The sequence below is a fragment of the Gopherus flavomarginatus genome, chromosome 20, assembly GCF_025201925.1.
Source record: "Gopherus flavomarginatus isolate rGopFla2 chromosome 20, rGopFla2.mat.asm, whole genome shotgun sequence".
Taxonomy (NCBI): Eukaryota; Metazoa; Chordata; order Testudines; family Testudinidae; genus Gopherus; species Gopherus flavomarginatus.
Genome location: NC_066636.1, coordinates 17,327,567 through 17,355,050, shown reverse-complemented (window position 1 = coordinate 17,355,050; position 27,484 = coordinate 17,327,567). Strand labels below are relative to the sequence as shown.

At 56.3% G+C, this 27,484-nt stretch overlaps 2 protein-coding genes across 6 annotated transcripts; one reads left to right on the top strand and one right to left on the bottom strand.

The window, feature by feature from the left end:
• Positions 1–46: 46 nt before the first annotated feature.
• Positions 47–9,196, top strand: LYSMD1 (LysM domain containing 1). Of its 2 annotated transcripts, none has more exons than XM_050929960.1 (3): positions 47–702; positions 5,075–5,397; positions 7,309–9,196. In XM_050929960.1, the coding sequence occupies exons 1-3, from the start codon at positions 523–525 to the stop codon at positions 7,466–7,468; spliced, it is 663 nt and encodes a 220-aa protein (XP_050785917.1). In that variant the 5' UTR covers positions 47–522; the 3' UTR covers positions 7,469–9,196. The 2 variants fall into 2 exon arrangements, with proteins under 2 accessions (XP_050785917.1, XP_050785916.1); XM_050929959.1 differs by lacking the exon at positions 47–702 and adding an exon at positions 3,915–4,089.
• Positions 9,197–9,204: 8 nt separating this feature from the next.
• TNFAIP8L2 (TNF alpha induced protein 8 like 2) lies at positions 9,205–26,163 on the bottom strand. Of its 4 annotated transcripts, none has more exons than XM_050929973.1 (2): positions 26,042–26,163; positions 9,205–13,438 (listed from the first exon to the last, which is right to left on the bottom strand). In XM_050929973.1, exon 2 carries the CDS (start codon positions 13,431–13,433, stop codon positions 12,873–12,875), a length of 561 nt encoding a protein of 186 aa, XP_050785930.1. In that variant the 5' UTR covers positions 13,434–13,438; positions 26,042–26,163; the 3' UTR covers positions 9,205–12,872. The 4 variants fall into 4 exon arrangements, with proteins under 4 accessions (XP_050785930.1, XP_050785932.1, XP_050785929.1 ...); XM_050929975.1 differs by lacking the exon at positions 26,042–26,163 and adding an exon at positions 25,971–26,020; XM_050929972.1 differs by lacking the exon at positions 26,042–26,163 and adding an exon at positions 25,806–25,892.
• Between the last annotated feature and the right edge of the window lie 1,321 nt (positions 26,164–27,484).

The following is a 27,484-nucleotide window of genomic DNA, read 5'->3' as shown; positions in this document are numbered from 1 at the left end:
AGGTCTTTGCGTGGGGCGGGAAGGAAGGGGGCGGGAACCGCTCCGCTCAGCTGTTGTGGGCCAGCTGAGCCACAGGACTGGCTACGTGCTGCGGACAGTGGCTGCTCTGCAGGGCAGGGGCCGCTGCGGGGTGGCTGGGCTCCGGGGGGGAATTGCCCCTTCCCCGAGTAAAGGAGCTGGGGAGGGGACAGAGAAGATGGAGGAGACCCCCCTGCACCCCTCTCTGGCGTAGGGGGTGGCAGGAAATTTGGGGACCCCCCTCCATCCCCTCCCCCACCTGTGCAGAGTGGGTTTTGCTGTGTGGGGCGGAAATTGGGGGAGCCCCCGGCTGTGCCCTGGAGTAAAGGCTGAGGGGAGGGGAGCAGAGAGACCTTTGTGGGGGGGCTCAGAGTGGGGGAGCCCTGGCCTGGCTGGGAGGCGCATTGTTTACTTTGCCTGAGGGGGGTCCTGCCATGAGCACCCCTCAGGAAAGCCCCTCCAGAGCCCAGGCACCTCTGCTGCCCCACTGACTGGCGGGGAGGGATGGCCTCCCCTTCCAGGCAGGGGTCCCCTGGAGGGGCTGGGCTGCTCTGCGGCAGCAAGACCCGGTCCTACGGCAGTCTCGTCAAGTCAGTGTGCTCCCCGGTGAGGGAGAGGAGGGTGGAACATCGCCTGGAGCCGGGGGACACCTTGCAGGGGCTGGCGCTCAAGTATGGGGTCACGGTAGGTCTGCGCGGCAGCTTTCTGTTGCAATCGGGGGGGTATAGGTAACCTGGCAGGAGGGACCCAGTGAGGTCCCACGGTTAGTGCAGGGGACACAGTGCCAGCCTCCTGGCTTCTCTTCCTAGCTCTGCCAGGGGACTGGCAGCCAGGTCTCCTGGGTTCAGGGTGGATTTGATTTAAATTAAATTGATGTAAATCATGATTTAAGTTACTAAGCAGGGAGACTTGATTTAATCATGGATTTCTACATAAAAGTGCATTCTTGTTGGTTGTTATAACCTTAATACATATTCTTAACAACTCCAAGGTAGATATAGGTTTCATTTTGAGAAGGTACACACTATACATTTTTAAAGTGATTTATTTTAAAAAACTTTTCAGATTAGTTTTACAGCTGTGTCAGAAAATGAACGATTGTTTGGGTATTTCATTTACCAAAGATAACTGAAGCAGATATTTATGAAGTCACTGGGAGGTGAACTATCTCCAGTTCAACAGGTTAATCATTAATATTTGGAGGATTTTCTTGCCATGCTGCGTTAGGTGGAGAACATCACCAGACAGACATTTAAATTATTTTATTTAACTAAAACAATAATGTTATGTATTCTGGATTTTTTTCTTCAATAGCAAACATAATATTTTAACAAAACAAGCATGAATTTTTTTAATTAGGTTTGTTTTTGTTAAAATTGTTTTTAACTAAAATAGATAAATGAAATATTTAAAAAAAATTCAAAAATTAAATCGACTGTGTCAGCCAGGTCAACATTAGAAACTTAAACTTTTGGCTTCTGCAGCTAACTCAGTCGTCTTCATCTTCATTTTCCTGTTTGTTCATAAACTGGAAAAGAAAAACAAGCTTTCCTGCTTTTTCAGGTACCAAACAACTTCTCAATTTGGAATGAATTAGTCCAAAGGAAGAAAATATTCTTTCTTCACTGGCAGTCTCTGAATCCAAGTGCTTAAGTGACTTCCACCAGTTCACTGGTGTGACTTTCTTTAAAACAGCAGCAGCAAACATATTTCCTGAATGGTTCTTATTTCCAAACTGGGTTTCTTTTACAGCCTTCTGTCATTATAGGTTTCCCTTCTAGTGAGAGAACGGTGTGGTAGATCTCAAATCAATGAAGGCTACACTCAGAAAGACCTCAAGACTTCTGGAATATGCTGATCAAACAGTTTCACTTTTATTTATACTCCCTGTCCCTCCCTTCTCACATTTATCTCCAGACTTCTCCTTGTCCAGATCTATTCCGCCCCCAACAACCTTCTATTCATTGAACTTTTTTGAAACTTTGTTCTTTGAGAGAGAGGTAAGGGCTTGATACTGTGTACACACATTTGCAGAGAGACAGTAGGGTTGAGGTCTGTTATTTCTCACCTCTCTATATTTATTTATTTATTTAAAAACATTTTTTGCTGTTAACAAGCATGTCATCTCTGGAGACACAAATCCACAGTTTGAAAACCGCAAAACTAAGCATCTCTGATGGACTAACAGACGTTTTGGAGCATGAGCTTTCGTGGGTGAATACCCACTTCCTCAGATGCATGCATCTGAGGAAGTGGGTAGTCACCCACGAAAGCTCATGCTCCAAAACGTCTGTTAGTCTATAAGGTGCCACAGGATTCTTTGCTGCTTTTACAGATCCAGACTAACACGGCTACCCTCTGATACTTGACATCTCTGATGGTATCTTCTAGACTGAGCACTTGAGTCCCATTGGGTAGATAGAAAGATTAACCTAAATAATCTGTACAGAAGCCCCTGGAACCCCATAAAATTGGGTTCCTAATCCATGAACTATTGGAACTCATTTACAAAACTTTTCTTAAACATTACATGAATATAGCAGCAAAGAGTCCTGTGGCACCTTATAGACTAACAGACGTATTGGAGCATAGGGCTGCCTGGGGAGGGCAAGTGGGGCAATTTGCCCTGGTCCCCGCAGGGGCCCCCGTGAGAGTTTTTCGAGGTCCCTGGAGTGGGGTCCTTCACTTGCTTCAGGGACCCTGGAAAACTGTGGCGGGGCCCGGGCCTCCGGATCTTCTTCTGCTCCGGGTCTTCGGCAGCAATTCGGCGGCGGGGGTTCCTTCTGCCCTGGGACCTGCCGCCGAAGTGCCAGGTCTTTGGCGGCAGTTGAGCGGCAGGCCCCCCCACCGCTGATGACCTCAGGCCCCTGAATCCTCTGGGCGGCCCTGTTGGAGCATGATCTTTCATGGGTGAATACCCACTTCATCGGATGAATGCTTTTACAGATCCAGACTAACACGGCTACCCCTCTGATGCTTGACTACATGAATATATTGTCTCATTCTGTTGAATTAGAATGTATAATCCCTATTCCATGGCGAGATACCTTTGAGCTACGATGTATCTTAATAGGTTTTTTCCTTAAAAAGCATTTTATATTTAAAAAAAAAATCCAATCTTTTTGATTATTTTTTTTAGAAAATAATAATTGATTTTATCCACCCTACTTGGGTTCTAGTCCCCGCTCTGGGCCTCAGTTTCTCTATTACAAAAACCAAGCTCTTGCTACTGACCTGTCTTTGGTAAAGCACAAGCTATCGGATTTCAAATTGCCGCGGGACTGGTGAGTGCTCCCCGAGCCACCAGCTCTCCAATTCCTCCTGAGGACGCTCTTAAGTGATCCCCTCAAGAAATGTGCAAAACAAGCAATTATATCTGTAGAGTGAATCCTTCCCCTGGGTTTCCTAACGCCTCCTGGCTTCCCTTCTTCCCCTGGTAGGCCTTGAGTCTGCAGCTTGGGTCCCAATTGGTTTCCACCCCATTTTGTACAGTGCTTGGTGTGTCCTGGACGAGGAGCTCTGGCGAAGCACTTAGCGTTACTGCTGAGCATCTGGGGTGAAGCAGGGAGGGTCCTGTCATGAGCACCCCTAAGAAAAGGGGCACTGACAGGAGTCACCCCTCCAGAGTCCGGGCACCTTTGATCCCCCTACATTGGGGACTCCTGGTTCTTGGCCGAGGGTACTGCAATACACATAATGAATCCTAATAATTGATGCAACTCTAGAGCAGAGCCAGGGGCTTGGGTGCGAAATCAAAGACACAGTCCCTGCCCCTAGGACTGCACAATGCAGCACCCTGATCGTGGATCTCTGAGCGGGCACCCCACTGGTGTTCCTGGGCTTTGGGGGCATGGGTGGGGGCATGGGGAGGCTGAATGCAGGGCCAGGGCTGAGGGCTCTGACCCTGCACAGGCTGTCTCCCTGGTAATGTGCGCACACAGTCACGCCCTTTCTCATTTCCTGTTTTTGCAGCTTTCTGTTCCTGTGACTCTCACGGGGGATCAGTTTCTGCTGCAGAAATCCCCCTGGAGGTTGCAGCCAAAGCTGTATCACCTCCAGCCTGCACATGTGGTCAGGCAGCAGATGGCTGTTGAGTGTCTCTGGGAGTGTAGCAGTTTGAAGCTTGACAGGCCCCGCAGCCTGACAGCCCCAATTGAGTCTTCCCCATGACACATGCATGCTGTCCCCTGCTGGTGTGCTCCTGCCCTGTAGCTGGAGCAGCCAGGAAAGCGGGGAGCTGTCTCGGGGGCTGCCAGCCAGAGGGGCCAGCTGCAGGGGCAGCTCCAGACACCAGCGTGCCAAGCACGTGCTTGGGGCGACAAGCCACTGGGGGCGCTCTGCCGGTCGCCGCGAGGGTGGCAGGCAGGCAAGCCGCCTTCAGCGACTTGTCTGCGGAGGGTCTGCTGGTCCCGTGGCTTCGGTGGACCTCCTGCAGGCCTGCCTGCCATGCTTGGGGCGGCAAAATGCCTAGCGCTGCCCCTGCCGGCTGTGTTTGTGTGACAGATGCTGAGAACCTGCCAGCTCATTTTGCAGGAGCCCAACAAACCGCCAGTCAGGCGGAAGGGAGGGTCTCTCGGCCAGAGTCGTGGCACGTGCCATGGTGATCAGCTCCCATCCTGTCTCCCTCATCCACCTCTGGCTGAGACACTGGCACACTTAACAATGGCACGTCTCTCTCCCTGCCAGTGGGACAGCACAGTCCTTGCCTGGCTGCATTGAACATCATCTCCAGAGGCTTGGTCAGTTTCCCTCCCCTGGCATTCAAGTCCCAGCAACCCCCTAACCCATCTCCCTGCCAGCGTGAGCCCGGCCCCCGCAGCCCAGATCACGTCACACACACGCTTGCCCTCATTGCTCTGTTTGCATACTGGTGTCCTCCACCTCAGAGGTGGCTGCATTTCAGTGGCGCCGTGATATTAGGTGTCCAGCCTGCAATGGAGCTTTAGGGAACAAGCCCCGGATCAGAGGCAGTTGTTCTCTTGGTGTATAGAGAAAAGGGTTGGTGACGTGTGTCCCAGGCCTGGAGGGGTTACAGGTGCTTGTGGTCTCTTCCCAGATGGAGCAGATCAAGCGGGCGAACCGGCTGTACACCAGCGACTCCATCTTCCTCAAGACGACGCTGCACATCCCTGTCCTGGTGGAGCCCAAGCAGATGGTAAATGGTTTAAACCTGGAGGAAGAGGAAGAGGAGGCAGAGGAAGGAGCCAGACGACCCACCACTGGAGAGGACAAGCCGATGCTGAAAAACGGCTCCGTGGCCAGCACAGGCACCACCCCCCGCCACGACCTCTCGGCCACGGATTTCTTAAGGAAGCTCGACTTGGAGATCAGCCTGTCCAAGAAGGCTGCGGTGAAGAAGCTGCGGGAGGGGGAGATCGCGTGAGTGCCACCTGGAGGTTACTGTAGCGCTGAGTAACTAACGCGGTGCCCGGGCTGTGTGGGCAGGGAATCAATCCCCAGACCTGCTGCTCCGGCTTGTAGCCCCTGCCAGCTGCGCTGAAGGAAAATCTCTGCTGGCTTCCCTTGGGTTAGTGCTTATATCCTCTGTGGGGCTGCTACAGGGCGAGGTGATCCCACAACTGCCAGTGATGCCTGAGCGCCCCCAGCGCAGGTTTTACATGCCCCTTGGTGGGGAGGGAGAAATTAAAACCCCATTGAATCAGGTGCGGTGCTCATCAAACTGAAAGAGCCCAGCGCTGATGCCTGTGGGATCCTCCATGTCCTGCCCCACAGCCTGCTCCTCCCCCGCCCCGCAAGAAACACACTTACCCAGGAGTCCCCAAGGCTGACGGGCCGTGCCCTGGCAGGGGGCTGTAGGGCAGGGAGATTGGCCGGTGGTGGGAGAGTTGAGGGGCCGTTCATTGCTGATGGGACGGAGGTGACGTAGCCCCAGGTTTTGGCTCCCTGCCGCGTGACCAGGTGAGTACAGGTGCCATTGGCTCATGGTGACCAGAAGGAGGGAATAGAGATGCGTGCGTGGTGGACAGTTCTCTGAAGGCGGCGAACACCCACACATGGCAACGTGGACACACACCAATGCGTTTGCTTTGATGCTGTTAGTTCCCGGGGCCCCTCCCACCCCCTGCTTCATCTCCTAGCAGCGCTGGGCAGACAAGAGATAAGAGCCAGGAAATCGTGTCCTGCCGGGCATGTGCCGCTCGCTGTGGGGTGGGAAGGAATTCACAGGGGGCCCTGGGATGTGTCCTGGGTTCCTCTAGGGAAACAGCCATGGGTCACTGCTGGGGGAGAGGGAGATGCTGGGTTGGATGGGGCCTGGGTCCGATCCAGGCTGTTAGCACCTGCCTCCCTGTGGATCGCAGGGCAGAGCTCCCTGTGCTGCTGGGAACAGGGATCGTTAGAAGCCGCTTGGTTACTTTCCTCCCTTGCGTGCCGTGCTGTAGGGGGTTAAACAGCCAGCGCGTTAGCTCAGGGCGAAGCCAGGGGAGCCCGCGGCCACCATCTACCCCCAGTCGGCTGCTGTTCAGGGAATGCCCTTCTCCTGGCCTGGGAGTCTGACGCAGCTGGGCCTCTGAGAACTGCGGCTGGGCTAAGGACCCGGCTGCTGCTTGCTATTGACTAGTCTCTGCGGCCACGAGAGGGCGCCATTGCCTGCATCGAAGATCCCTGCAGTTCCTGTCCCAGCTCGGGCAGTGCCCCTCAGTCCTGACCTGCAGCCCCCTCCTATCCCAATGCTGGGCCCTGACCCCCAGCTTGGCAAGTGCTCCTCAGTCCTGACCTGCAGCCCCCTCCTATCCCAATGCTGGGCCCTGACCCCCAGCTTGGCAAGTGCCCCTCAGTCCTGATCCACAGCCACCTCCTACCCCAATTCTGGGTTACTGGCCCCCAGCTTGGGCAGTGCCCTATAATCCTGACCCGCAGCCCCCTCCTACCCCAGCCCTGGGCTCATCCCCCAACCCCAGCTGTGCCAGTGCCCCTCAGTCTCAGCCCACAGGCCCAGCAGCCCCAGCCCATGGCATCCTCCCCACAGCTCTGCTGATTCACTCCAGCCCTTTGAACAAAGATTTCCACAGGGATTACACAGGCCTCCCTGCGCCCTCCCCATCTGTACTGTCACCTCTGGTGTACTTCACCCCTGAGACCCCCCCCTCCCCGCCCTGGCCCCATGTCTAAAGGGGGCTCTTCCCTGGATCTTTCCCAGCCCCAGCAGAGAACGCTGTGCCAGTTCAGCCACCCCCGAGCAGGGCACAGCGAGGGAGGGATCCCTGAGCAGGATGCATCCGCGGTGGCCACTCCCTGTCTGAGATCTACCCCCCTCCTGTCTCCCCGCAGAATCGCCAGGGCTGAGCCAGAAGCCAGCAGCACTGTCTCCTATCAGAGCGAGCCCTCGCCTCACGCTCAGCAGCGTGCCCTGCTGGGCCCTGTGCCGCTCACCAAAAGCATCCGGGCCGCCACGCTGCGGGACCAGGAGGACGAGATCTTCAAGCTCTGATGGGCAGAGCCTTCTTTTCCTCAAGGACTCGCCTCTCCCTTCCTAGCCGGTGCGTCCAGCCCTGGGGGGCAGTGCAGGGTCTGTGATGGCCCTGCCAGGGGGACCCGGACGGAGCTGAGACCCTGATCCCAGCAGGAGTCTGCGTGAGTCCTCTGGCTGCCCCTGCCTTCGCACCAATCTGCAGAGGATGGGCTGGCTGCAGAGGGAGCGGTGCATGGGGGACGTTCTGCGGCTGAGGTGGGTGGTGCCCAGAGGTGTGTTATGGGGGTGACTGGCAGAGCACCCCGTTGGGGCGGGTGTGTCTCGGCGACACGCTTTAATGCACCAGCGTTTTCTGTGCTGCTCCTCGCTGGCCTTTCCCGCTGCTGGGCTCTGAGCTCCCCGTCCCAGCGCGCCAGCCTCTCCCATCCTGTAAGGTCACCACATTTGGCGACAGCCCTGTCGCTTACAACCCCCTTGGCTCCCCCACTGAGACTTTAGGGAAAGGCCTCGGGATCAGGTCCTCAGCCCAGCCCCCCCAATCATCTACTGATGCCCCTCAATCCTGACCCACAGTCCCCCCTGCTATTCCTGTTGTGGGAACTTGCCCTGGTTCTAAATGAAACAGGTGCCTTCGCAAGCCTGACGTCCTCGGGGGTGTCAGGACCCTCGGCAGCTGATCCCATTGGACGCCTGGCAGGCAAGAGTCAGCAAGGCCAATGAGCATCGTCGCCTGCCGCTCTCACTGCCAGCGAGCCCACATGGGGTCGGGCTCTCAGTGCCCAGCCCCCACATGGGAAGGGCTCAGCATCTGCTGTGTTGAAACGCAGCCCCTGGGCCTGAGCCGAAATCTGCCCGAGTCTTTCCATTGACCTCCGGGGTGGGGCCTGGCTTGGGGGCCAAGGGGGTTAATTCCATACCCTGCTTGGCTTCCTTGCCCTGAAAGCGATGAGTACAACCCTTCCCACCCCCTCTCCCCATGGATCTGTCCCCTGTGTCTGCTAGAGCTGCTCAGCGACCTCTCACTGCTTAGGATTCCTCTTAGCTTGGCTCTGGGGCAGGGAGCCGGGATCTGTCCCTGTTAGCCCACCAGGGCCAGTCCAGCTCTGGGGGAGGGAACCACGGTCTGTCCCTCCTTGTGTGCCATTAATCCAAGAGCTGACCAATCCTTTCTGCCCGTCTGGCCCCACTGGGGCTGTATGGGGCCCCTGAGAGACTAGCGCTGATGATCGCCTGTTAATTGGTTACTGGGCGTGAGGTGTGAGAGGGAAAACACCCAGCTTGACTCTCAGCTCCCAGGCTGATATTTCAGGCAGGGGACAACAGCTAGTGGCTTGTAATCAGTGTTTGTGGGCCAGGGGTGAATGGAGGAACTCCCAGAACAGCCCCTCCTTGGACGGCGTTAGCTGCTTGAGCCGAGCCAAAAGCCCCAGACTCCGTATGGGGCAGGTGAACTGGGCTCTGATTTCCCCGCTCGTCTGTTTCATTCAGCCATATTGACTTGGAACCCTTTGCTGTTCCTCACGGCTCAGCTCTGGAGAAGGAAACAGAGTTAAAAATAAAACCCTCCCTTGGGTTCCTCTTTAAAACTTGCTGGCAGCTGAGAGGCCCAGATCCTCTTTAAATAACTCTGCCAGGCACTTCTCAGACACGAGATTGAGATCTGCTGAGATTGGCCCCTGGCCAGCGGTGAAGGGACCTGCAAATGAAAGTGTTCCATCCTGATTGCTCTTTGAACAAAACATGCAACACGTCTCCATGGTAAATCATTTCTGTTCCTCCCCTTTATTTCCCTGGTGACGCACAAAGTGGGTTTGGGTCGGCCTTTGTACAGCAGTGGCGGTCAGCGGGGAGATGCTCCAAAAATGGGTCAGATCCTGCTCCTTTGGAAGTCTCTGGACATTTTGCCCGCCGTTGCGGTGTGTGACCGGTATTGGCTGATGTGTCATTTGTCTTAGGCTCTCGATTGCAATGAGTAGGGCCCACGTGACACTTGTGTTAGAGGGAAAGCTGCATAGCCCAGCGTGGGGATAGCGGCAGAGCTGTCTGGGGGGGCCCCAGGCTTGGGATAGCAGCAGGGGGGTGGGCTGTGCATTGGGATTGAGGAGCAGCGGCAGAGTCTGAGCGGGGCTCGAGGCTGGGATAGCGGGGGCTGGGGTGCAGTGGAGCAGTGGTGGGAGGCAGAGCTGGGGAGGGGGTGGGGTGTGCCTGGGGCCTGCTGATGCAGTGAGAAGGGGAGATTGAGCAATCAAGCTTGCAGGGATGGGAAAGCAGGACCAGCGCCTCCCCCGGCTGAATCCTGAGGGGCTCTGGGCCTGTCCCAGTGGCAGCTGCCTGCTGTGCCATTGAGTCCCATTGTGGCGTCGTTCGCTTTGCTGCAGTGACCTGCCCGCGATGCCCCAGGCTGGCCTTGCCTGCAGTCAGCCTCTCCCCGGAACTGGCCGAGGCCCGCGGGCATCGCTGCCAGCAGAGCTGCTCTCCGGCCCTGGCATCTGCCCCGTGCACCTGGCTTCTGCTAACCAGTGACATTGCATCCCCGCCTGCGACAGGGGAACCGCAGGCTCCTCCCTCTGCTTCCTCCCTGCCTAGGTGGAGTGCCGGTGGGGTTGGACTGACACCCTGGAGACCTCCGCATCCCTTGGGTGCCTGGGCAAACAGCCCTGCTCTGAAGAGCCCCCCCACTTTCATGCCATGGAGACCTGGGTGCTGCAAACCTGACACCCGTCAAACTCATTTCATGCAGCCCGCTGCACAGTAACGGCTTTTAATTGTGAGGCTTTGGGGGCCACAGGCTCTTTAATGGCTGCAAGGAGCTGCCTTGAGAAAACCAGCATCTTTAGCAGCTCCCCGCAGCACACTGTGTTCAGGGCTGATGTGGCTGGAAGAGTGCCCCCTATTGACTCACCAGTGCAAGCTGCTGGAGCACCTGGGAGGTGCTCTTCCAAACACGGACCAGGTTGGGGCAGTGCCTAAGCCTAATTATATTCCTCCTCTGATTAATTGCCACCCGTCAGGCTGTAGTGGGACCAGCACAGATGCTCATCTGCAGGGAAGGTTTTACTTTCGGGGTCTAATATCTTCCGTAGAAGGCAGCTCCTGGGATGTGGAGAAGCCAGCAGCTCCCCCAGCTTGGGCAGCGGTGGGAATCGAACCTGTGACCCCTCCACCAGCCAAATTAAAACGGACAGCCAGGGGTTCCTTTAGCGAGGGTTTGGAGTGCTTTCATTTCCAAGGGCCAGAAAGCGGTGGGCATGTGTTCCCCCAGATCCAGGTTTCTTAAGGGGTGGCCTGTGAGGGTGAAATGGGACAGGCACAGGGCCGTGTAGTAGCACCAATTCAGATATTTCTTCGGTGGGGGGTGGGATGTGTGAATTCTAGTCCCTGCATGGCAGGGACCCAGTTCCACTCTGCTTGTACCCCCCTTCTTCCCACAGGGAGCTGGATCCCATCGGCCATGGAGTCCCTCTTTTCTCTTACTCATGCCGTGCGGGAGCTGGTGTCGCCGAGGGGCAGGTTTCAGCAGCCTCTCCCGTGCTCCGCCATCCAGGGCCAGCCTCCCCGTGCTTCAGGTTGCAGTCCCCTTTGGCCTGGCTGCCCCGCGGAGCAGCCGGATCCAGGTTCGGCCCTGCAGCCGGAGCGATGCTCTGGATTGCGGTGGGAGCAGCCATACTAAGTCAGTCCAGCGCCACTGATTAAAAGGGTTCAGGCTCTGGGTGCCCCCCTGCCCCAGCTCTGCAGCCTGTGGAACTTTGAGCAAGTGCAAAAACTTTGGGGAAGGGGGGGCATTTGTTCCCCCCACTAAGCGATGCCACCAGGGCACCAATCAGCCTCTTACCCCAACCATGAGGGGGAGACAAAGCCATATGCTGGGTTAGTGTGAGGCCAGCAGCTGAGTGCTGGAGAGGGACAGGGGAGGGGAACTCGAGGTGTGTGGAGATCAGGCCAGGCTATCAGAGCAGGGAGACAGGCAAGGGGTGACCTCGTGCCCCCTTGGTGAGGGGCTGTTTTCTCAGGGAGCTCTGGCTCTGGTCTCCCCTTCCTACGCCGGGAGCTGTTTGACTTCCCTTGGCCTGGGTTGTGCACCATCCAGCCACATTCTTGGTGAGCTGGCAGCATCCAGCGTGGCAGCAAACCGGGCAGGGGAAGGTGGCTTTGAGGGCTGCATGCCCACCCTTTAACTGTGCCCATGCCAGCCAAGGTAGCCTTGTCTGCTGGTCTGTTCCCAACACGCCCGCTCCGAGGAAGCTGCTGGTACCTTTGCTTGACCTCTGCAGCCCCTGGGTTGCAGTGGAGGAAGCCCAGCTGCTAAGGGGCCTCCTGGAGTCATGAGTCTTCTCCTCCCTCCGACATGCCATGGGAAACTCACCGACCTTCCAGCCCACCGTAGGCTGCCAAGGCATTGGCCATAAACTGGGATCACGGCGTTAGGGGGATGAGGGGCTGGGGCAGGAGGGCAGAGTGGCCAGGGAAGGCATGGGAGGGACCCTACCATTTGCCTGCGGGACCTTTGACCGACACGGTGTTTCTGACCCGCGCGGGGTGTCCCCCATTCTCACCCTGCTCGTGGCCTCACCCGTGTCTTTGGCAGCGGCCGGGCTCGGGGAGGGAAAGTCGTAAACTCTCCATGGCTGAAACTAAGCTAATCCTGAGCTTAATGCGGGGGCAGAGCTCCACTGAATGCAGCCCTGGGGACTAGACCTCACCGCTGGGGGCCCATGTGGCAAGGACGGGCTCACACCGGTGGCTGGTCCCTTCCCCTGGGCATCGCATTTATGTGCAATTGACATAAAAGCTCAGAATCTGCCACCCCGCTCTGTTTTGCTGGCTTGGTGGAGCCTCAACTGATCCCTTTGGCCATGAGCAACCCTGCAATGAGGAGTGTTTGGGGGAGGGATTTGATCTGTTGCCTTCATCGGCCCAGCCCCCTAATGCCCTGCAGTGGGAGCTGAACCCAGCCCCACCTCCGCCGGCCTTACAAACTGAACCATCAAGGGGTAACTGCTCAGGCCGAACCTGGTGCCCCCACCCCCCCGCAGCAGATCCCCCACGCAACACGGCGAGGCAGGCGTAACAACGCCAAGATGAGTGTGTACAAAAATAACCGCTCTGCAAGTGTCACTGACGGGGAGATAGAGTCGGGAGCTGGGCGGCCCAATCCATGAGGGCATGGAGAGGACTGGGACGGATGCGGAGAGCACGGACGGCTCTGAGTGCAAGTGGGACATGCCCGAGTCTTGATTGTCCTGTGGGATCATCCAGTTCTCCATCCCCTATAAACCTGAATGTCCTTGCTCCTTGGCTAGGATATCCATAGGTGCCTAAGAGAGTAAAGTGTTTCCAGGCCCCCATGGATACAAACCCCCAACTCCCATAATCTTTTGCTGGCTGAGGAGGAGGAGTAAGGCAAGGCCCCCTCCCAGCCCGCTCACAGCTTCCCCTCCTCTATCAGCTTGTTCAAGCCCTGGCAGATCTTCTGCAGGTGGGGCCGGTAGGGCTCCCCGGGGCTGTAGAGCTGGCTGAGCAGGTCGCCGTTGGCGAAGTGGTCAAAGACGTGGCGGATGCGGCCGTGGGACTTGGCCGTCAGGTGCTTCTCCACCAGCTGCAGCAGCATATCCCGGCAGTCCTGCAGCAGCTGGGTCAGCACACCCGGCTCGAAGGTGAACTCCACCTCGTAGAAGCTGACGGCCGTCATGGCGCCCTGGTGCAGCTTGTGTTTGAACTCCCCCGCCAGGCCCAGCTCGCTGGCGCTGAAGCGGTTGTTGCGGTACAGCACGCTGACCTTAACGGCCACCTTGATGAGGTTCTTGATGACCTTCTGGGCCTCGGACCGGTTCTGGGTGTGCAGCTTGGAGACCCGGTACAGCTCATCCAGGATCTCGCTGCTGGTGTCGTCCAGGAATACATTCGCCACCGACTTGCTGGCCATGTGGCTCAGGATCTTCTTCTCAGCCTGCATGGCCAGGTTCCTGGAGCTGAATGTCTCCATTGTGGCTGCAGGGCGAGTAAAGAGATGCTGCTGTTACGGGGTGTGGGGATGACAGAAGGCTGGGACTCAGCAGAGCTAGCTTTGAGTCCTAGCTCTACCCTGGGCATCTTCCTGTATTTATATGAGGAACTACAGACGCGGTGTGGACAAATTGGAGAGAGTCCAGCGGAGGGCAACGAAAATGATTAGGGGGCTGGGGCACATGAGTTATGAGGAGAGGCTGAGGGAAGTGGTGTTATTTAGTCTGCAGAAGAGTGAGGGGAGATTTGACTGCAGCCTTCAACTACCTGAAGGGGAGTTCCAAAGAGGATGGAGCTCGGCTGTTCTCAGTGGTGGCAGATGAAAGAACAAGGAGCAATGGTCTCAAGTTGCAGTGGGGGAGGTCTAGGTTGGTTATTAAGAAACACTATTTCACTAGGAGGGTGGTGAAGCACTGGAATGGGTTACCTAGGGAGGTGGTGGAATCTCCTTCCTTAGAGGTTTTTAAGGTCAGGCTTGACAAAGTCCTGGCTGGGATGATTTAGTTGGGGATTGGTCCTGATTTGAGCAGGGGGTTGGACTAGATACCTCCTGAGGTCTCTTCCAGCCCTGATCTTCTCTGATTCTATGAGTGTAACGTGCTGTAGCGCTAATCTAGGGGGCTGATGCCCCTTCTTTCCGCTGGCCTGAGCAACTCCTTGAGGGGCTGGGTTCTCTGCCCCAAGTGCTCTGGAGGGCTCCCCTCCATGGCCTCACCTGGCCTGCTGAGCATCAGAGCTCTGACTGCACGACCCCAAGGGAACATCAGCACTAACTTTGTTCACCTTACTGTGGACTGGGGCTAATGATCTAGACTGGAATACAGGGGACCTGAGTTCTAGCCCATGCCCTATGCTGATCTGTGGGTGATTCTCTGCTTTCTCTATGCCTCAGTTTCCCCATCTGTAAGATGGGGCTGATGATGCTGCTGTCCTCTGTTAAGGGCTAGGGAATTTTTGTTACCATCATTTCTTTTCCAGTAACCTCCCCCCCCCCATCACTCAGCAAACATCCAGGCTCTGTGTGTCTTGTGGACCCCTTTACAGATGGTGATTTGGGGTCATGGCAGACAGCCCCTCTCCTCTAGTGCCCTCCACATCCCACCCCATTGCAGTTAGCAGCACCGTGTTCTTTTTCTACCATTGCTCCAGAGCTGGCCATGTCCCAGATGGTGGGGGCTGGGGGGGAGGGGATGTGGATCAAACCATCCCTGTGCAGCCCCAGCGGAGGGCACGTCACTTGCAATTCTCACCTGGAGCTCGTGGACATTTCTGACTCTTAGCAAAGCACCGATGAGACACGGGCACCCCAGTGCAAAACTGCTCCGGGGAGAGGCTGTGCCACGTTCCCTGTGCACAGATGTCCTGCTTGGCTGCAGCTCTGTTAGCAGCAAATTTATTCCTGGCAAAACCAGAGGCCTGCAGGTGTTAATTCCCCTCGGTGCCAATTTACACACACTGGGGATCTGGCTCAAAGACAGAGCAGGGCACAGCTTGGGCAGACACAGGGCATGGTTCCCAGCTATGCTGGCCCTGCTCAAGTCCCGCTGCCTTGTCTTGGAGGGGATGCCCTTGGAGCGTGAGCATTCAGTGGCTTGCTTGACCAGAGCGGGAGCAGTTTGGTGGGGTCCTCGAGGCTCAACGCTGCTAAACAGAGTTTTGCCCACTTCTCATTTTGGGGTTCATGGCGTTTACCCACTTCTCGTCTGGGGGCTGAAGCGCTGACTTGCTCTTCTGATAAGCCCAGCTTGGCTGCACGTCCCCCCACAGCTGATGTGCATCTCTACGGAGGCAGATTGACTTGCTCCAGTTCATCCACCAGGCCACTGACTGAGTGGGAATAGAAACCTGGTCTTGTGTGTCCCAAACCAGTGCTCTGTCTACAGATCTACCCTCCGGTAAATGGTTAGACTGGTAATGACACAAACAACATCCGGGACTCTGCAGTGGAAACCTGCCTAGGTTTAAAGTTCCTCTTGGACCATATTTGGCATTAGGCCTGCAAAGTACACTTAACGGCTGGAGGTGAATGGAGCAAACCATTCTCTGCTAGCCCCCTGCCTCCTTCTGAGATGAAGGAAGGTCCAGTGGCTAGGGCACTATCTTAGCAGTCCTGGGTTCAAGTCCCTCCTCTGCTACAAACTTCCGGTGTGAGCTTGGGCAAATCACCTAGCAGCTCAGAGCCTCAGTTTCCCCATCAGCCCAATGGGGATAATTGCTCTGTGTCATGGGGAAAAATACATTACAGATGGTGAGGGGTTCAATAATCAAGTAAGGGGGCTAGCTAAGTCTATAGAAGACAGACAGAACACCTTACAAACATCTGCAAATGTACCAGACAAATTCAAATGAACAGCCAGGATTTTTTGTATTGAGGATTTGGAGTTTCATTTCTGGGGGGGGGGCCTGATTCTGAGAAAGCGCTGAGCATGGGTCCCCCCGCAAGTCCTGGTTCCTTAAAGGGTGACTTCAGCGCAAGTGTCGTGATATTTGGTATTTTTCTTCAAGCCCCAGCTCCCGGAATCCTGTGATTATACAAGAATCTCAGCTTTCATTTAAAAACGAAGTAGGTTTCTAGCCCTTGTGGGGGAAGAGAAAAGCTGGATCCCCACCTCCAATGGCTCAAAACCCTGAAGATGAATAAAAAAGCTTCTTCTCCCAAAATGTATTATTTGTTTTTAAAAATCTCATGAGTTTTCAGCCAATCTTGTGATTGGGGTGTGTGGGGGGCTGTTTCATGACTTTTCAACTGCGCAGCTGGGTCCTCCAAAATCATTAGTCACCCTTCTAAGTCTTGGCCCCCGATATTTGCTTTCTGGTGCTTCTCACCCCCAAAAGATTCCAGGCTGAAATGCAGCCACCTCTGGTTCTCAGCGCACAGCAATACTGAGCAACTTTAGGGCAGGAAGCACCAAAAACTACATACGGAATGTGACTGAAATCGCAGGGGGTCAGTACATGGGTTCACTACTAACGGTGAGGGGAGAGTGTCCCCTATTGAGGCCAAAGAGCCTGGAGAAGGACATGCTGTGTGGAGGGACTGTGATCTACTGGTTGGAGCAGGATGCTTGGGTTCTAGTCCCAGCTCTGGGAAGGGAGTGGGATCTAATGATTAGAGTTGGGGAGGGGGCTGGGAGTCAGGATTCCTGGGTTCTATTCCTGCTCCCTACAGCACAGCACCCCCTAGCCCTGCATTGGGGTCAGCTGCTGACATTTCAGCCCCACAGCTGTGGCCCTAGTGGTGCTCTGCCGGGATTGTGACACGGCTGAATCAATAGAGCCGGGGGGGAGGAAGAGAAGGGTGGATCGGCTAGAGGAAGGCTCCTGGTTAGTCTGCCCGAGGGGCCCTGCTGGGGAAGAGATGGGGGACAGTGCCCTTGCCAGTTTAATGGGGCCCTGGTGGATGGTATTGTTTGGATAATTGCAGATTCCTCCTTGAGGGAATTTCCGCTCGGTGTGACGTCCCAGGCTGAGTCTGGCTGTCTCCAGCTGGAGTGGGGTCTGGGCAGCCAGGGTTCCCAAGTGTGTGAGTGGAAGGGGAGGAAAAACCAGCTGCTGGATGGAGGGGGCACATCCCATTATAAGCCGTGGGCAGGGCTGAAGCCAGAAAGGGCTGGAGACGAAAGCCCTGGCAGAGGAAGGGTGGGCTTGGCCTCTGCAGATCTTGGTTCTATTTCTGGGTCGGCCCCACTCTGCCGGGGTGGGCAAATCAGAGCATCTCTCTGTGCCTCACTGCCCCGCCTGCAAAACGGGGCTGGGCGCCAGGTCTCATTTTGAAAGAGAACAGTGCCCCCTAGTGCCACACCAGGGTCCCACCAACCGGGAAGGTAGGGCGCCCCCTACTGAGCCCCCAGCCTGCTCCATGCAGCACAGCGCCCCCTACCATCACACTGGGGCCAGCGCTGACTGCAAAGGACCAGCGCCCCCTATTAGTGCCCCCCGCTACCTGCAGCACAGCACCTCCTAGTGCTGCACTGAGGTCAGCACTAACTACAAAAGGACAGTGCCCCCTATTGTCCCCCCTGCTCCCTGCACCTCCTAGTGCCACACAGGGGTCAGCAGTGACCCAAGAGGGAGAGTGCCCCCAACTGAGCGCCCCGCCCCCGCCAGCTCCCTGCAGCACAGTGCCCCCTACCACTGGGGTCAGCACAACTGGACAGCACCCCCTATTGAGTTCCCCCTCTCTGTAGCCCAGTGCCCCCTAGTGCTTGGGAGGATAAATGCAGCAATGACTGCGAGCAGGAGCGGGTAAAGGGAGCCTGAGGAAAGCAACCAGCCCAGCTCTGCAGACTCCAGCACATGTCGAATCCCGTCCAGCCCCTTCCCCCCTGCAACCACAATCGCAGCCCCCTCTCCTATATAGCTCCCCATAAAACAGCCCCTCTCCAGTTTGGACCCCTGATTCTCAGAGCTTCTTGGGTCACTGGGCATCTCTCTCCTGTAGGGTTCCTTGGGAGTTCGGTGCCTAAATATCTTTGAGATGCTGAGCCTCGATTCCTGCACTTGGGGCAGGGAGGCCTTTAATCCTCCTTTATGTTCCCCCAGGTGCAGGGCTGCCCAAGGCCCTTGTAAAGCAGAGCAGCCCCGGGAGAGCCCTGTCCTAATGCAAGGGGAGTGGGGAGCGACTGCCAGGGTGATGCAGAGTTGGGAGGCTTTGCAGAGGGGATGGTGCAGTGATGCTGGGGTGGGCTGGGCTAATGCAGGGGATAGGGGGCAATGGCGCTGCAGGGCTGGAGCGTCGGTGTGGACGGCATTGCAGGGGGCTGGTGCAGAATCGGGGCATTGCAGGGGGATGGTGCAGTGGTGCAGGGGGTGGGGAGGTGCAGAATTGGGGCTGGCGTTGCAGGGGGTGGTGCAGGGGGTGGGGAGGTGCAGAATCGGGGCTGGCATTGCAGGGAGAGGTGCAGGGGGATGGTGCAGTGTTGCAGGGGGAGGGGGTGGTGCAGAATCGGGGCTGGCATTGCAGGGAGTGGTGCAGGGGAATGGTGCAGTGTTGCAGGGGGAGAGGTGGTGCAGAATTGGGGTTGGCGTTGCAGGGGGTGGTGCAGGGGATGTGTGATGCAGAATCGGGGGGGGGGCGGGGGATGGCATACCGGTGCAGGTGGGGGAGGAGGCAGGGGGCACGTTCTGCGTGCGTCTCAACAGGCCGTTTCAGCAAGGAGGGAAATTCCCAGCATGTGGCAGAGCTTGCAGGGAGGGAGCCGAGATTGTCACCCTGGCGCCTTGAGGCGTCTCCATTTGTGTCACCAGTGGCTACGCTGGATCGATACCCTCCCTTGTGCTTCTGGGCCAGCCGGACAGAGGCTGCCCGCCCCACCTCCCTTACTGCAAAGCTGCCAGGAAGTGCCTCTTACCGCAGAGGATACAGTAGTTGCAAAAATGAGCTTGAAGCAAACACTTTCTCTTCCCCTATGTCTGGGCCTGGCCATCTCGCGAGGAACTGGGCAATCAGACTCCAGATTTCTAAGACAGCAGCACGGGAAGGCCTCAACCATCCTCCGGGCTTGGTGCTGCATAGGCACAGCGCGAGAGACACTCCCTGCCCTGAACGGCTGGCAATTGAAATAGACCAGACAGCCCTGTTAGCTGAGTGGGGAAACCGAGGCACAGAGTGATCCTGTGATAGGTCCAAGGGCAGAGCGAGACCTTGCACCCTCTCGAGTGCTAGTGAGCGCACTACCGACACCAAGGCCAGCCTTCTGGGTGGGCTGGGAAGCTTAATTAATGTTGGCGAAGCTCTTTGAGATCCTTGGTTAGAGATTGTCAGAGATGAAAGTTTCTCTCTCTCTCGCTGTCTCACGTGCACACAGCTTTACTTCCTGTTTTTCGCCTTGCCTCTTAGCATAACATCTGTGTGTCTCTTCCTGAGCCCGGGTCTGGTGCTTCCCAGAGAGGCCAGATTTATCTGACCCCAGTTCCACCTTCCCCATTGTCTGTTCGATTAAGACGATGTCATGGGAGCGTGAAGGGGGAGGATGAACATCTTAGCACAGATGAGACCTGGAAATGGGAATTCTGGTACCAGGGGCCTTCCCTGGCTCTTGGCCAGGGTGGGGGGTGTGAGCCTTTAGGCTCAAATGGCTCTCTGTTCATTTATTTTTTATTTTATATTATTAGCCCAACTGAAAATGCTCAAAAGATTCGAGCGCAGTCAGCAGATTGAGGAGAAGGTAGTGCTGAGATGCAACTCAGGCTCCACCCCTCAACCCCCAAGCTCCTCCCACAATTCTATGATCAGCAGTGAAATAGTTAATATTATACACCACCATCATCAGGATGCAGTTAGTAAGCCACTGAGCTAATGGAAGTAGCTCAGACTCAGCTGACCAACCCCAAACTCTTACCACAGTTGCAAGGGAGCTGGATATTTTGGCTACAAATGTGACCACCAGTGAAGTAATTAACCACCTTGACATTTATATGTTAATCATTAGGGTTCAGAGTTAACAAACCTATTGACATAAATGAGGTAGTTCAGACTCCACACACTAACCCCAGGGTAACTGGATGCCTCCCTTAAAACGTGCTCAGCAGTGAAATAGTTACCCATGGTGACACTGACCCTCTCATCATCATTATGGTTCAGAGTCAACAAAGTAATTTACATGAACTGGGGAGCTCAGGCCAGCTCCAGCCACCAGCCCCAAGCTCCTCCTCATAGACTCATAGACTCATAGGTCAGAAGGGGCCAATCTGATCATCTAGTCTGACCTCCTGCACAAGGCAGGCCGCAGAACCCCACCCATCCAATTTTATAACAACCCCTATCCCAGGACCAAGTTATTGAAATCCTCAAAAATGGTTTGAAGACCTCAAGCTGCAGAGAAACCACCAGCAAGTGACCCGTGCCCCACGGGGAAGGCGAAAAACCTCCAGGGCACCTGCCAATCCGCCCTGGAGGAAAATTCCTTCCCGACCCCAAATATGGCGATCAGCAAAACCCTGAGCATGTGGGCAAGAGTCACCAGCCAGCACCCAAGAAGGAATTCTCTGCAGCAACTCAGTACCCATCGCATCCAACATCTCCCCGCAGACCATTGAGCAGACCTGTCTGGTGGTAATTCAAGATCAATTGCCCAAATTAACGATCCTATCATAACATCCTCTCCATATACTTATCAAGCTTTGTCTTAAAGCCAGGAAAGTCTTTTGCCCCTACTACTTCCCTTGGAAGGCTATTCCAGAACTTCACTCCCCTAATGGTCAGAAACCTTCGTCTAATTTCAAGTCTAAACTTCCTAATATCCAGTTTATACCCATTCGTCCTCGTGCCTACATTAGTACTAAAGTTAAATAATTCCTCTCCCTCCCTAACGTTAACCCCCTTGATATATTTGTATAGAGTGAGCATATCCCCCCTCAGCCTTCTTTTGGCCAGGCTAAACAAGCCAAGCTCTTTGAGTCTCCTTTCATAAGGCAGTTTTTCCATTCCTCGGATCATCCTTGTAGCCCGTCTCTGAACCTGCAACCCCAAGCTTAGCCCATAGAAAGCAACTGGAGTTTTGCTGGCTAAAAAAGCAAACAACCTTAGCATTTGCACCTGCATTATTAGGGTTCAGAGTCAACAGCCTGCCGAGCTAAAGGGCATCACTCGTGCCCTCTCTCTCAGCTATCAATTCAGGCTGCCCTATCTGCAGACTCAGGAAGGCAGCACTGCCGAGGGTCACTCTGGGGATGTGATGAAATTCTGTGCCTTTGGCTGCAGAGATCTCCACAGCTGCTTGGCTGTGTTTTGGCAGCAGCAGGATCCTCTGCGTGCTGAGTCAATCATCTGCCCCGGGGCTTGGATAACAGTAGCTTTCATTAGGCTGGCTGAGTGACTGCATCTCATCTGGGGAGACTGGCAGCCCTGCTGAGCCGATGAGGCAGAGCAGTGCAGCCAGCCGTCCTGGCAAATCACAGGGGAAGGGCAGACACTTGCCTTGTGTTGCTCACCGGTGTAGCTGCCGGCGGCTGATCCGGTGAACCTGATCTTTAGATACAACTAGCTGTGTGTGCCGGGCTGCTGCCTGATTCCTCTGTTACTGGAGTCCTTTGTCCCATCTCCCACTCCGGCCCAGGCAAGGAATGGGGCCTCCCGGCCAAAGAGCCTGGAGAAGGACATGCTATGTGGAGGAAGTGTGGTCTAGTGGTTGGAGCAGGATGCCTGCGTTCTAGTCCCAGCTCTGGGAAGGGAGTGGGGTCTAACAGTTACAGCGGGGGGCTGGAAGTCAGGATTCCTGGGTTCTATTCCTGGCTCCGGGAAGGGAGTGGGGTCTAGTGGTTAGCGTAGTGAGCCTTAGGGGTCAGGACTCCTGGATTCCATCCCTGGTTTGAGGAGGGGAATGGCGTCTACTGCTCCCAGCATAGGACTTGAGGTGTTAGGATGTCTGGGTTCTCTTCCTGGCTCTGCCACAGAGTGGCTGTGTGACCTCACACCAGTGACCGCCTTTCCGCTTGCCCTGGTTAAACTCCTGCCCTATAGCATAGAAACTGCCCGGCAGTGCAGCCTGCTCAGCTCCTTCCTGCTGCCCGGTGATGCCTTCAGCAGATGCATCCTCTTCCCCCAGCCTCCAGAACCCCCTTCTGCTCCTGGAAGGATACAGCCATTTGGGAGGAAGCTGGGCTAGCCAGACCAGGGGTCCTGGAGAAGTCATTTTTTCCGGCGGAGGAGAATGCTAGCCCTGCAGGCTGGCTTGAGCTAAGGTGGGGAGGAACTGGGGGATGGCTCCCATGTGGGGGATGAATGGCAGGCTCTGTAAGCGGTTTGTCCCAGCTTGGGGCTTTTCATATGGACGGGTGGCAGTGATGTCTAGTGGTTACAGCAAGGGACTTGGGAGTCAGAGCTTCTGGATTCTGTCTGGAGTAGAGTGTTTCTAGTAGTTAGAGCAGGGGTGATTTGACATCAGGACTCTGGGGTTTTAGTCCTCACTCTGACTTGCCCTGTGACCTTTGGCACATCACTGGGCCTCTGGGCCTCAGTTTCCCCATTTGTACAGTGGCGATAATCCTGACCCACAGGGCCTTTGCAAAGGTCCTAAGTGCCAGTGCAGACCTGGAAGCCACAACAATCCTCCTGAGCCCTTTGCAAACACAAACTCAGCCTGCTGCCAACCCCGGGGAGAAAGCCCAATTATCCCTGCATTGCACCCAGGGAGCCTGAGCCATCCAGGTGAACTGACTTGCTCCAGGCCCCATGGCGAGTCAGTGCCAGAACTGGGATGAGATTCGCAGCCTCCCGCTGCCCCTCGGTCTGAGACTTCCTCCTAGGGCAGAGCCAGCAGTCACAGGTTAGTCACCCCCACAGGGGTCTGACAGCTGACGGCCAGGACTAGTCCCAGCATGTGTCATCGCAGGGTAGGACTGGGAACGGTGGCCCCTGTCCCTGTGCAAACAGTTTCTCACTGGGCTCCCACCGAAGCCAGATGCGTCTGCAAGGAAGTGACTGTCCTGATGGGGTGTTCCTGGGCCTCCGCCAGCCTGACTTGCTGCCATGCAGCCCTGAACCTGAGCACAGGGCGGTGAACTGTAGCCTACAGCCTCAGCGGCCTGGAGGCAAATGCTCCGCGGCAGGAGAGTTCAGACGAGGGAACAGCTGGGAAATGTCACTGTCCTGCCGGCCACACCGCCAGCAAACCCAGAGCAAACTGGAGTCTGGGGGTGCCACAGCTGCAGCACTGTCAAGTGGCCAACCCGGACTCCTGGGTTCTATTCCCAGATAGAGGAGATAGTGTTAGCTAGTGGTTAGAGATGGAGAGTCAGGACTCCTGCGTTCTATTGCTGGCTCTGGGAGGGGGGCGAGGACTAGTGGTGAGAGCAGAGGACTGGGAGACAGGACTCCTGGGTTCTATTGCTGGCTCTGGGAGGGGAACGAGGACTAGTGGTGAGAGTAGCGGACTGGGAGTCAGGACTCCTGGGTTCTGTTGCTGGTTCTGGGAGGGGAGCAAGGACTAGCGGTGAGAGTAGAGGATTGGGAGCCAGGACTCCTGGGTTCTATTGCTGGCTCTGGGAGGGTGGCGAGGACTAGCGGTGAGAGTAGCGGACTGGGAGTCAGGACTCCTGGGTTCTGTTGCTTGTTCTGGGAGGGGAGCAAGGACTAGTGGTGAGAGTAGAGGACTGGGAGCCAGGACTCCTGGGTTCTGTTGCTGGTTCTGGGAGGGGAGCGAGGACTAGCGGTGAGAGTAGGGGACCGGAAGCCAGAACTCCTGGGTTCTGTTGCTGGCTCAAAGAGGGCAGTAGGGCCTAGTGATGAGGGCTGGGGCCAAGGAGCTAGGACTCCTGGGTTCTAGTCCTGCCTCAACCAATGACTTGCCTACAGCATTTTGTTCAAGTTATGCCTGCTCTATGCCTCAGTTTCCCCCAGGATAAAATGGGGACACTTATCATTCCAGGGCTTGTGAGGCATCTGGGTTTTCAGAACCCTGGAGCAAAGACACCCTGAAGTGTCAGACATGCTCTGACTCAGCCGCATGCCTGGCACAGGCCTAGCCAGTGGCTTTGCTAAGACCACACACACCTCTCCCCGCTGCTGGCACTGCATACAGCCGAGGAGACCAAATTGCCTTCCCAGGATGGTTTAATTTAGTTGCTTGCCTATTAATATCCTTGACAAGCATCCGGCACAGCGCTCGGCCATCAGAAAGCTAACGGGCTTTCCCATGGGGATACCCTACAGGGGCAGAGTGCCAGAGCTCAGTAATAATCAGACCAAGCTTTTGCCATCAGTAGCTCTCAAAGAATTTCCCCAGGGAAGTCAGTATCGTCACCGCCGTTACACAGATGGGGAAACTGAGGCACAGAGGCGGGACGTCCCTTCCCCAAGGTTACCCTGCAGCAGGGCCAGGAATAGAACACAGGTCCCAGGCCAGTGCTCTAAGCACTAGGCGACACTGCCTCCCTGGGATGGGGAGCAAGACAGCCGCCCATCTTGGCTGACATGCTGGGAGTTGGAGCAGGGATCTAGGCTGGGGGCTGTAACTCCACCGACCAGTGGGCCACAATTATCTTATCCAGGGCGATGTCCTGTTAACCCCTCCTCCCGCGGCCACGGGGCGAGCAATGCCGCCAGGCTCCTCTCTCTACTCTGCCAGCAACTGCCCCCCCCCACACCCTCCCCACCAACAGCACCGACTCCAGCTACCTGAGCCATTGCTGGGCCTTGCCTCGGCCAAGCAAAGCGGCATCTCTGCAGGTCTGAAGCCTCACCACAATTGGGGTTTACTGCCCCCTATGGGCCAGCAAAGCCCTGACCCTCCCCTGCCCCACTAGCCTTTCACTGCTCCCTGCGCCCCCGCTTGGGGGTGTGGGTCCAGTGCACCTTGTGATGCAGGGGAAGGGGGTGCTGTGATGCATTTATGCTGGGTCAGTGGGTTTGCTGAGATCTCCCTTCCCCCAGCCTCAGCTGCTCCTGCCTTAGGCGCATGGACTCATTCACAACTGTGCACCGGGGACACACATCCATCACCTGGGGAACTAGCCTCCTTTGCGCTCAGAGGATCGGGGGTGTCCAGGGCGGTTCTCCCAGTACTTCAGCTCTAGGGCAGCAGGCAGAGTCTTTGCCCCCCGCCCTCGGGACAGGTCTGCTTCGCTGAGAGAAAGGCAGAGCTGCCTGTGGTGTGAGACACACGTGTCTGCTCGGAAGCCTCCTGGCCTCCCCCCGCCCCTGCTTCTGGTCTCAACCCCAGCAGGCAATGCAGCCTGGCCTGGAAATGGTTAAACCCTTCCCAGCTGGGTGCTTCCCACCCAAGAGTCCTGACTCTCAGCCCCCCGCTCTAACCCACTGGACCCCGCTCCTCACCCAAGCCAGGTCGAGAAGCCAGGAGTCCTGACTCCCAACCTCACTGCTCTAACCACTAGGAACCATTCCCCACCCAGAAGTGAGGCCAGAACCCAGGAGTCCTGACTCCCAGCCCCCTGGCTCTAACCCACTGGACTCCATCCTTTCCCAGGGCTAGATAGAACCCAGGAGTCCTAACTCCCAGCCCCCCGCCGCTGTAACTCACTGGGCCCCACTCCTTACCCAAGCCAAGTTGAGAAGTCAGGAGTCCTGACTCCCAGCCCTCGCCACCCTCCCTCCCTGCTCTAACTCACTGGGCCCCACTCCTCACCCAAGCCAGGACGAGAACCGAGGAGTGCTGACTCCCAGCCCCCTCACTCTAACCCACTGGACTCCATCCTTTCCCAGGGCTAGACAGAACCCAGGAGTCCTGACTCCCTGCCTCCGTCCCTGTACCACCCTTAGTAGGGCACAGACCTCCCCTAGCCAGCATCCTCTCCATCTCTGGCACTCCGAGGTGCATTTAGAGAGGAGGCAGGGCAGGAGTATCAGGGCAAGGAAGGAAGCAAGTGAGACGCCTGGCCCTGTTGCAGCACTAACCTGTGCCACGATCCAGCCCCGTGTCCCAGCCTGATCTCCAACCGTCCCCCATTCCATCCTCGGTGACTCAGAGCCGCTGCCAGTCGCAACTTGTTATGGTGGAAACTGAACTGAAAATGACACCCCTCATCCCCTGCAAACAGCCCTCCTTCCTTCCCGACGCACCTCGTTCTCGACGGGATGGGATGCCCACGTGCCCGCCAACCTGCCCCCTCGCCAGCGCAGAAGCCACTCACCGCGTCTCCGGCTGTCACCCGCCGGTTTCTCCTGCTCATACAGGCTCCCCTGGAGCAGACTTTGGCATGGAGGAGGGCAAAAACCTGAATCGACAGCACACTGACGAGATAACCTTAGTGAAACTTCCTTGAGGAACCGTCGCTGGGGCCCGCCCTTGTCAGCTGACGGAACTGACTTATTTCGGGGCTTGAACTGCTCCCTGCAGACACAACTAACAGCCGGCTGGCAGGCAGAGCAGGTCAGATATGGGGGAGATTTTCGTTTCCTCTCTAAACTTCCTGAGATCTTTATCTTCAGGCGCTTTGGCCTTGGTTCAGCCGGATCTCGCCAAGACAAGAAGCCTTCACCCATCTGCCTGATGATCACAACAGGGCTGCAAGGATCAGCCCCTTCCCACCATGGTAGTGCTTTTAATCTCCCTTCAGCAGAGGGGGAAACTGAGGCACAGAGAAGGGAAAGTGACTTGCCTTAGGCCGTACGATGAGTCACAGAGCTGGGAACGCAACCTGGGTGTCCTGACTCCCAGTCCACTGTCTTACCCACTGGCCCACACAGCTGGCTTTAATCTTGCTACTCTTGTTATACAGATTGGGAAACTGAGGCACACAGTAGGGAAAGTCATTGCACAGGTCAGTGGCAGAGTCATGTATTCCATTCCCTCTTCCAAAGGACGAGGCCCTATGCTCCCTCCAATAATTGGGTCTAGAAGGCTGGAGTCCTCACTCCCAGCCCCTCGCTGCTCTAATCACTAGACCCCACTCCCCTCCCAGAGCCAGGGCTAGAACCCAGGAGTCCTGGCTCTAAGACCTACCTGTTCTAATCACTAGACTCCATTCCCCTCCCACAGCTAGGAAGAGATCCAGGAGTTCTGGCTCCCTGCCCACCTCCTCTAACCGCAAGACAAGCTCCCTGCCTTTGCTGAGCAGCAGTGACTGGGCTTTGAAGAGCTGTCGCTAGCCAATCAGAGCTGAGGCAGCGTGGCTAACACCGGTGGTACCTTGTGCAGGGGTCGGATTCCCAGGGTGGAGTTGGAATCAGAGAAAAGCCCGCTGAGTTTGCAGGTGTGGGGCCCCGGCTGTTCAGAAATCCCAGCCTTGAGTCTGTAAACTGAGCACAATGGACCTACCCCTGGGTGGGCTCTCACACCGGGGGGAGGGGGATTGTGGCAGCTAAGGGTCTCAAAGCATCAGGCTAGAGGGGACACTGGCCACATGGAGCCTGGCAGAGCCCTGAGCCGACACCCCTGACCCCATGCTGCTTTCTGCCAGGCTAGGCCCCTCCTGCCCAGGACCACCTAGAGGATTCAGGGGGCCTGGGGCAAAGCAGTTTCAGGGGCCCCTTCCATAAAAAAAGTTGCAATATTATAGAATACTATATTCTCATGGGGGCCCCTGTGGGGCCTGGGCAAATTGTCCCACTTGCCCCCCCTTCTAGGCGGCCCT

What these genes read in the sequence shown, in the direction of transcription:
- LYSMD1 (XM_050929960.1), top strand. Translation starts at nt 523, where the DNA reads ATGGCCTCCCCTTCCAGGCAGGGGTCCCCTGGAGGGGCTGGGCTGCTC. An exon ending in CGCTCAAGTATGGGGTCACG is followed by an intron (nt 703 to 5,074) that starts GTAGGTCTGCGC and finishes GTCTCTTCCCAG; the next exon opens with ATGGAGCAGATCAAGCGGGC. An exon ending in CTGCGGGAGGGGGAGATCGC is followed by an intron (nt 5,398 to 7,308) that starts GTGAGTGCCACC and finishes GTCTCCCCGCAG; the next exon opens with AATCGCCAGGGCTGAGCCAG.
- TNFAIP8L2 (XM_050929972.1), bottom strand. Translation starts at nt 25,857, where the DNA reads ATGGGGGACGGTTGGAGATCAGGCTGGGACACGGGGCTGGATCGTGGC. An exon ending in GGGGCTGGATCGTGGCACAG is followed by an intron (nt 13,439 to 25,805) that starts GTTAGTGCTGCA and finishes CTCGCCCTGCAG; the next exon opens with CCACAATGGAGACATTCAGC.